Raw genomic sequence first — 9,995 nt, 5'->3', positions numbered from 1 at the left:
ACAGCCATACCCTTTCAAATTCTCTTGATTTTACAGTCAAAGGTCAAGGGTCTCAAGCCCAAGGTGACATTTTGAACAGTTTCTGACATTGACCTTCTTGAGTGAGGCATCTACCAACAGCTGCTTAAGCAATTCAATATTATCAAGCTTCTGATATTTCTGAGCCATAATGGTTTCTAGGGTACAATGGACCTTTACCACAAGATTCATGACACTTTTCAAGAGCTCTTTGCTCACATATACAGTGGGTGTTAATGTTTACATTTTATTTTCATAAATACAATGTTATATTTCCCCTAAAGTGTGTTTTTTTTGGGGTCATTTTGGGTTTTAATCTTACATCTACAGGTCAAAGACATACCCAAACAAGATTTCTACGTCGTACTCCCATTTTCATCACACTTTCAGACCACCTCAGTTTTCCCCGACATCATTTTTGCACCCGGCATCTGACAGCCTCTGGAAACATCTCCGAGGCTCAAATGCTCGCGACAAAATCCCGAACCAAAGGGTAAATCAAATAAAACATTGCACATCACCCCTTTTTATATAAACATCGTGGAACATACAAACATCACATCAACATAAATTTGCATCTGATTCCAGAGATCATTTATATATATATACTGTATATATATATTTTTAGAACCTTTATTCATCAACTCTACTTCTAGGAAATAAAATTATATTCTCTATGCTTCACAACACCAGAATCAATTGCTTTTTAACTTAATAGTAATACTGGAAACATTCCATAACATGGGCATATATACACACATATATATATATTTTATAAGTTTAGAAGGCGGCTCTATGATTCAACGTCTGCAGTCGAGATCGCTCGTCTGGATGGGACGTCCCTCCTCATCTACGGAGAACTAAGAATTCTGGGAAGTAGGATAGAACGAGCATCTCGCGGGATGAAATACGTACCGTACGCGTACACAGTTCTGGTTAACGCGACCAGCAAGTTGAATTTACGTACGTACATTATACGTACTGCATACCATCAACCTTCCAGAGCAACAGAGATTAAAGAATGGATAGAAGTGAATAAATACAAGTTGATATTCAGCCACACAGACGTTGCAAGATTAGCGATAAAGGCAGCGGAAAATCTTCGTATAGAGTACTGCTTTAGGAGAGTATTGTATTGTCGTAGGACGTACACATTGTAGTTTGACGTACACAGCTAGCTTTGCAAGTGAATGAGTCCAACACCTGTATGTTCAAAACGCAACGCGTGACAGCGGGCGCGAAACCTTAAACTAAAATCGGACAGGACGAAGATTGTGTTCCTTGTGAGGTCTTGCACTCGAAATCCCAACTGACGACTCGGAGCCATCACATGACCAAACCAGTGATCACGCAGGAAAAGACATTTGAAAAAGGAAAAAGTTCTACATCACGCATTCTTCAAATTAAAATTACTGGTACGCTAGAATCGCCTGATGATTGTAGCCGATCACAATAAAATTTTAAACTTTACGAAAAAAATGAAAATTTAGAAAAATTACAATGCCCTGACTACTTAAATTAAACAGAAATTTATCATACTTCTAAGACGAATACTTTGTGAACACATACTTAACATATTCCATTATTAACTCACAGGAAATATTAGCTAGAACTTCTGCAAATCCAATGAACCAAAAACAAAAAAGGAATTCTATAAGACAATTACTTGATGTAACATTTTCATGACTTAATACAACCATTCAATAAAGATACAGCAGTTTTTTTCCATTTTCTTTATAACAAAGATTTAGAAACCATAAAACACTTTACTTACTCCCATACGTGAACTTTAAAAGCGACTGTTCGGCCTCAGCGGTTCCAGACGAACCCCAAAATTTCACTGTGCTTTCTGTGACACTTTCTTGACTAACGGCACACTCACGCAGAGAGCATTTTTCATCCGAATTCGAGCTAATTTACACGAACGGAGCTAAGGTTGCACAGGGAACTTTCTAAAAGATAAGCTCATGTCAGTGACACAGCGATAAGCCGATAACATTTTCAGGGAAAGTACAGTTATATATTGATGTATATTGAGGACTGGAGACTGGAGCACAACGTGACTATGATAACCTTGAAAAGAGAAAGACTTTTGGAAGCTTCAGCTGAAATCCCTCCTCCACCCCCTTCTCGCGATGGGTTTCTCCCAACCGGGGAGCAGGGGAGGGGCAGGGGCGGAACACGGGAGAGGAATACGAGCAACACCTAAACGCGGACACCTAGTGGGGGAAAAGAGATTGGTCTCTCGGAGATTCTCTTTACACACGTCCGTCACTTTTTCTGGCTTCATTATGAAGAATTAATATCCTTGTGTCTACAAAAAAGTCCTGTCTCTTTCACAACACAATGGGTCCTCGGGGCAAATGGGTTCGCACACGCGTCCATCGAAACGCGGAAGTGGTCATTCCAGCCGTGATCAATGTCTCTTAAGCAAAGGGATTTCCACTGGATTGCTCCGGGAGTCGAAACGTCAGCTCGACACGTCTCAGCTGTCCTGGTAGAGGACGATTGGAAAGTCTACGTTCAGGCAGGGGAACGGCAGCCGCACCTCTCCCTGAAAAGCGAGAAGAAATGAGCGTGGGGAATAAAGACTGACGTACAATGGTCCTTACATGTCCTACTAAAAACTGGTTGGCAAACAAAATTTGTTCCATGGTTTCATTGTAAAAACTGGTTGGCAAACAAAATTTGTTCCTTGATTTCATTGTAAAAACTGGTTGGTAAACAAATTTGTTCCTTGGTTCCACTGTAAAAACTGGTTAGCAAACAAAACTTTAAAAACTGATAATACTATTTGCAGGTCCTACTAAAAACTGGTTAGCAAACAATACATATTCCTTGACTTCACTGTCAAAACTGGTTGGCAAACAAAACTTTCTCCCTGGAAAAACGAGAAGAAATGTATGTGGAGAATAAAACCTGTAGAATAAAGCTTCTATGTCCTCCTAAAAACAAAACTCGTCCCTTGATTGCATTGTAAAAACTGGTTAGCAAACAAAACTTAGTCCTTGAATTTAAAGTAAAAACTGGTTAGCAAACAAAACTTGTTCCCTGATTTCATTGTAAAAACTTTAGCAAATTCTAAGATAGTTTTGAAGATATGGCGTCCCGCTTTTTTCAGGGAAAGGTCCCACTACTCGGTCATGACTATCCCCCAAAAACGGCCAAATCACATAAAAATTTAAAAATGAAAGGAAACTTACCTGCGGAGTTAAGTTCGTCAGTATTCTCTTCATGGTGGCTTTCACGCCGCGCCTCAGCGGCGGCACTTCTTCGTAGAATTCGTGGGCGACATCGCCGTCCTCATCGAAGAACATGGATCTGAAAGAACGGGTCGAGTAATGAAAGGATTCACGAAACTGTTTCTGTTTAGGGACCGCTTTATAAAACACTACGAAGTCTGTAAAATGTTTTTGATCGTTCCATGACCCAATCAACTTTTTAATCGTTCCATGACCCACCCAATTTTTTACTCGTTCCATGATCCACCCAACTTTTTATCGTTCCATGACCCTCCCAACTTTTTAATCGTTCCATGACCCACCCAATTTTTTAATTGTTCCATGACCCACCCAACTTTTTAATCATTACATGACCTAACTTTTTAATCGACCCACAATCGTTCCATGCCTTTTGACTCATGAAAATGCAATAAAAATTGTGCTATATAAAGTTAGTATATGGTAAGACATTAGCTACAGCTACCCTAATGCCCGGGTACGGGCCACAATCATCTTACCTTGAGATACCCTAGCCTAACCTAGACTAGGTAGCCCCCTAGTTTGAATTATAATAATGAAAATCAAATTACTGAGAATAAATATAATAAAATTACATTTAAAGATATCGTTAGTAATACCCCAATGCCCAAAAGACATGTATGCAACACTACTCAATCAAATGCCCACCCCTACCCACCCCCTGCGGTGATGGACAGGGCCTGGAGCCTCATTTAAAGAACCAAGTAAAATTATATTTAAAATGCCATAATGCCCAAAATATCTGGGCACAGATTACTACACAATTTAATGCCCACCCCCTCCCATTAAAGTGGTGAGGGGAGGGGGGTCAAACTCCCCCCTAACATACTAAATTCCATGTAAATTAATGTGAATAATACCCCCATGCCCATAAAATCCTGGGCACCACATATTAAGCAATTAAAACCACCCACCCTCCTTCCCCCTTTAGGGGGGCAGGAAGAGGGCAAATACCCCCTTACCCAAATAAGCTACTAATATTGCATTTAAAATACGGCAGTTAACATCCTCGTGCCCCGAAAAACCTGGGTATTAAATATCAAGCAATGAAATGCCCACCCCCCCCCCTTGAATGGGGCAGAAAGGGGGAAAATACCCCCTGACCCTAACAGGCAAAATAACAAACCATTTAACCCAACGTGATGCCCATGCCCCAAAAAATATAGATATTAAATACTAAGCAATGAAATGCCCACAATCCTTCCCCCTTTAAATGGGGGCAAGAAAAAGGGGGGGCAAATACCCCCTTACCCTCTCCTTGTGTAGACGAAAGGCGTCGCCAACTTCTTCACCGCCTTCTCGCAGCCCACGCCATCCTCTTCCTCGGCGCCGATTCGTCTCTTCAGCCCAGAGGAGCTGCCGCCCATGATTCATGGGTCGCAACGAGGTCACACGGGGTCAGGCGAGGTCACACGGGGGCGAGAGAGAGAGAGAGTGAGAGAGAGCGTGAGAGTGAGCTGCCAGGCAATGCTTTGCTCAACAGCTGACCTTGACGCGCAGGAGTGACGTCGGGAGCGCTATGGCGTCCCTACTTGGACGCCTTTTGGCGTTTCCCCTGGGATCGTGGCCCTGTGGGGGCTGAATTTTGCCTTACTTGGGTGTTGATGAATAAGCTATACTGAATAATGTATAATGAACAGACTGTGGTGAATGTGTAATGAATAACGTACAATGAACAACAGTGGCTGTTGATTTTATACGTTTTATGGAAAGTGTAAAAAATCCTACATTTATCGACTGATTTAAATTGTTTTTACAGGTTTATCAAAGCAACTGAGATAAAATAAGGGAAATCTACATGGATGGACAGTCCCAGGCTACGACGGGCTCAGCTTACAACGTTGCGAGCTTACGACGCTCATCAAATATGTTCGTCAAAAATTATTTCCCGGGTTACAACGCATGTTCGGTTACGACACAACGTTCCATGACCCACCCAACTTTTTAATCGTTCCATGACCCGCCCAACTTTTTAATCGTTCCATGACCCACCCAATTTTTTAATTGTTCCATGACCCACTCAGCTTTTTAATCGTTCCATGACCCACCCAATTTTTTAATTGTTCCATGACCCACTCAGCTTTTTAATCGTTCCATGACCCTCCCAACTTTTTAATTGTTCCATGACCCACCCAATTTTTTAATCGTTCCATGACCCACCCAACTTTTGAATCGTTCCATGACCCACTCAGCTTTTAATCGCTCCATGACCCACCCAATTTTTAATTGTTCCATGACCCTCCCAACTTCTTAATCATTACATGACCTAGTTTGACCCACACCCTACCCCTTCATGAAAATGCAAAAAATTGTGCTTTATATAGTTAGTATAAGGTAAGACAGCTACCTAATGCCCGGGCAACTTTTTGAGATACCCTAACCTAACCTAGACTAGGTAGCCCCTAGTTTGAATTATAATAATGAAAATCAAATTATAGAGAATAAATATACTAAAATTATATTCAAAAATATCGTTAGTAATACCCCAATGCCCAAAAGACATGTATGCAACACTACTCAATCAAATGCCCACCCGTACCCACCCCCTGCAGTGATAGACAGGGCCTGGAGCCTCATTTAAAGAACCAAGTAAAATTATATTTAAAATGCCATAATGCCCAGAATATCTGGGCACAGATTACCAATTTAATGCCCACCCTCCCATTAAAGTGGTGAGGGGAGGGGCAAACTCCCCTAACATACTAAATTCCATGTAAATTAATGTGAATAATACCCCCATGCCCATAAAACCTGGGCACCACATATTAAGCAATTAAAACCACCCACCCTCCTTCCCCTTTAAAATACCCCCTACCCAAATAAGCTACTAATATTGCATTTAAAATACGGCAGTTAACATCCTCGTGCCCCAAAAACCTGGGTATTAAATATCAAGCAATTCCCCCTTGAATGGGGCAGAAAGGGGGCAAATACCCCTGACCCTAACAGGCAAAATAACAAACCATTTAACCCAACGTGATGCCCATGCCCCAAAAAATATAGATATTAAATACTAAGCAATGAAATGCCCACAATCCTTCCCCTTTTAAATGGGGGCAAGAAAAAGGGGGGCAAATACCCCCTTACCCTCTCCTCCTGTAGACGAAAGGCGTCGCCAACTTCTTCACCGCCTTCTTCGCAGCCCATGCCCTCCTCCCCCCGGCGCCGATTCGCCTCTTCAGCCCAGAGGAGCTGCCGCCATGATTCATGGGTCGCAAACGAGGTCACACCGAGGTCACACGGGGCGAGAGAGAGAGAGAGAGAGAGAGAGTGAGAGTGAGCTGCCAGGCAATGTTTTGCTCAACAGCTGACCTTGACGCGCAGGAGAGTGACGCCGGAGCGCTATGGCGTCCCTACTTGGGCGCCACGTTTCCCCTGGGATCGTGGCCCTGTGGGGCTGAATTTTGCCTTTAAATGTTGATGAATAAGCTATACTGAATAATGTATAATGAACAGACTGTGGTGAATGTGTAATGAATAACGTACAATGAACAACAGTGGCTGTTGATTTTATACGTTTTATGGAAAGTGTAAAAAATCCTACATTTATCGACTGATTTAAATTGTTTTTACAGGTTTATCAAAGCAACTTGAGATAAAATAAGGGAAATCTACATGGATGGACAGTCGCAGGCTACGACGGGCTCAGCTTACAACGTTGCGAGCTTACGACGCTCATCAAATGTGTTCGTCAAAAATTATTTCCCGGGTTACAACACGTTCCGGGGTTACGACACCGTTCCATCGTTCTATGACCCTCCGAGCTTTTTAATCGTTCCATGACCCGCCCAACTTTTTAATCGTTCCATGACCCACTCAGCTTTTTAATCGTTCCATGACCCTCCCAACTTTTTAATCGTTCCATGACCCGCCCAACTTTTTAATCGTTCCATGACCCTCCCAACTTTTGAATCGTTCCATGACCCTCCCAACTTTTGAATCGTTCCATGACCCTCCCAACTTTTTAATCGTTCCATGACCCTCCCAACTTTTTAATCGTTCCATGACCCTCCCAACTTTTTAATCGCTCCATGACCCTCCCAACTTTTAATCGCTCCATGACCCGCCCAACTTTTTAATCGCTCCATGACCCTCCCAACTTTTGAATCGTTCCATGACCCTCCCAACTTTTTAATCGTTCCATGACCCTCCCAACTTTTTAATCGTTCCATGACCCTCCCAACTTTTTAATCATTACATGACCTAGTTTGACCCACACCCTATGCCTTCATGAAAATGCAATAAAAATTGTGCTTTATATAGTTAGTATAAGGTAAGACATTAGCGACTGCTACCCTAATGCCCGGGTACGGGCCATAATCATCTTGCCTTGAGATACCCTAACCTAACCTAGACTAGGTAGCCCCCTAGTTTGAATTATAATAAGGAAAATCAAATTATTGAGAATAAATATACTAAAATTATATTAAAAAATATCGTTAGTAATACCCCAATGCCCAAAAGACATGCATGCAACACTACTCAACCAAATGCCCACCCCTACCCACCCCCTGCGGTGATAAGGGCAGGAGCCTTATTTAAAGAATCAAGTAAAATTATATTTAAAATGCCATAATTAATGCCTCATGCCCAAAATATCCGGGCACAGAATACTACAGTATGCAATTTAATGCCCCCCCTCCCATTAAAGGGGTAGGGGAGGGGTCAAACTCCCCCCCCTAACATACTAAATTTCATTTATATTGATGTGAATAATACCCACATGCCCATGAAATTCTGGGCACTAAATATTAAGCAATAAACCCACACATCCTCCTTCCCCCTTTAGGGGGGCAGGAAGGGGGCAAATACCCCCTTACCCAAATAAGCTACTAATATTGCATTTAAAATACGGCAGTTAACATCCTCGTGCCCCGAAAAACCTGGGTATTAAACATTAAGCGATTAAATGCCCACCCAACTTCCCCCTTGGAAGGGGGCAAATACCCCTTACCAAATTGGGCTACTAATATATCTAAAATAACGTAAATAAATCATCGTGCCCCGAAAAATCTGGGTATTAAATATCAAGCAATGAAATGCCCACCCCCCACCTCCCCCCTTGAATGGGGCAGAAAGGGGGCAAATACCCCCTGACCCTAACAGGCTAAATAACAAAACATTTAAAACAACGTGATGCCCATGCCCAAAAAAATATAGATATTAAATAATAAGCAATGAAATGCCCACAATCCTTCCCCCCTTTAAACGGGGGCGAGAAAAAGGGGGCGAATACCCCCTTACCCTAACAGACTAAATAACATACTATTTAACCCAACGTGATGCCCATGCCCCAAAAATATATATATTAAATAATAAGCAACGAAATGCCCACAATCCTTCCCCCCCTTTGAACGGGGGCAAAAAAAGGGGGGGCGAATACCCCCTTACCCTCTCCTCGTGTAGACGAAAGGCGTCGCCAACTTCTTCACCGCCTTCTCGCAGCCCACGCCCTCCTCTTCCTCGGCGCCCATCCATCTCTTCAGCCTAGAGGAGCTGCCGCCCATGATTCATGGGTCGCTACGAGGTCACACGGGGTCAGGCGAGGTCACACGGGGGGTCAGAGAGAGAGAGAGAGAGAGAGTGTGAGAGTGAGAGCTGCCAGGCAATGTTTTGCTCAACAGCTGATCTTGACGCGCAGGAGTGACGTCGGGGGCGCTATGGCGTCCCTACTTGGGCGCCTTGTGGGCTTTCCCCTGGGATCGTGGCCCCGTGGGGGCTTTGTTTTGATTTGTTTTGGTGTTAATTGAGAGATTGTTCTTTATTTTACGTTGCTTGATGTTTAGGTTGCCTTGATTGTTACTTAGTTGCTTGTAAATGTTACTTTAGAATGGTTTTTTGTTCTTACTTGGATGCTTTTTTGGTCTTTCCCCTGGGATCGTGGCCCCGTGGGGGCTTTGTTTTGATTTGTTTTGGTGTTGATTGGTAGTTTGTTCTTTATTTTACGTTGATTGATACTTAGGTTGCCTTGATTGTTACTTAGTTACTTGTAAAAGTTGCTTAAGAATGGTTTTTTGTAACTACTTGGATGCTTTTTTGGCGTTTCCCCTGGGATCGTGGCCCTGTGGGGGCTGTATTTTGCTTTGTTTGGTTTTAATTGATAGTTTATTCTTTATTTTACGTTACTTGATACTTAGGTTGCCTTAATTGTTACTTAATTCCTTGTAAAAGTTACTTAAGTGAGGGTTTTTTGTGGTTCCTACTTGGACGCTTTTTGGGGCCTTTCCCCTGGGATCGTGGCCCTGTGGGGGCTGTGTTTTGCTTTATTTTGGTGCTGTTACTTAAGAGATAATTCTTTATTTAACGTTACTTGATACTTAGCTACTTATAAAAGTTACTTGAGAAGTGGTTTTAGCGATGTGTTACCGCTTATGGGGGGTTGCTCTTAAGTATTCTACTTTATTTCGCGCTACTTAAAAGAATATACTTAACTTATTCACTTATTTGCTACTTATTTACTTACAAAAGTAACATATAAAGTTACTTTTATTATATATTACATCCTTAAATTGCTATTTATTACGAATAAATATTCCCGTTATTCCGTCCCTACGTGACCGAGCGCCTATCCGCCATTTAGCGTCCACCTATCCGGTATTCAATAAATAAATGAGTATTCTATTATAAATATTATCTATTTCTTATTAATAAATATTGATTAATATTAATATATTAATATTTTTCACAATATATAAGAATTAAATTAATTGTGATTCA

General features: G+C 41.9%; 1 protein-coding gene across 2 annotated transcripts; it reads right to left on the bottom strand.

Moving 5' to 3' along the window:
- Window positions 1-528: 528 nt before the first annotated feature.
- LOC136856316 (tumor suppressor candidate 2-like) lies at window positions 529-8,934 on the bottom strand. Of its 2 annotated transcripts, XM_067134070.1 has the most exons (4): window positions 8,670-8,934; window positions 4,530-4,634; window positions 3,222-3,339; window positions 529-2,572 (listed from the first exon to the last, which is right to left on the bottom strand). In XM_067134070.1, the coding sequence occupies exons 1-4, from the start codon at window positions 8,783-8,785 to the stop codon at window positions 2,504-2,506; spliced, it is 408 nt and encodes a 135-aa protein (XP_066990171.1). In that variant the 5' UTR covers window positions 8,786-8,934; the 3' UTR covers window positions 529-2,503. The 2 variants fall into 2 exon arrangements, with proteins under 2 accessions (XP_066990171.1, XP_066990172.1); XM_067134071.1 differs by lacking the exon at window positions 4,530-4,634 and having other exon boundaries at window positions 8,670-8,927.
- Window positions 8,935-9,995: the final 1,061 nt, after the last annotated feature.

The sequence above is a fragment of the Macrobrachium rosenbergii genome, chromosome 35 (assembly GCF_040412425.1).
Source record: "Macrobrachium rosenbergii isolate ZJJX-2024 chromosome 35, ASM4041242v1, whole genome shotgun sequence".
NCBI classification, from domain to species: domain Eukaryota; kingdom Metazoa; phylum Arthropoda; class Malacostraca; order Decapoda; family Palaemonidae; genus Macrobrachium; species Macrobrachium rosenbergii.
This window is presented reverse-complemented; position numbering and strand designations above follow the sequence as displayed.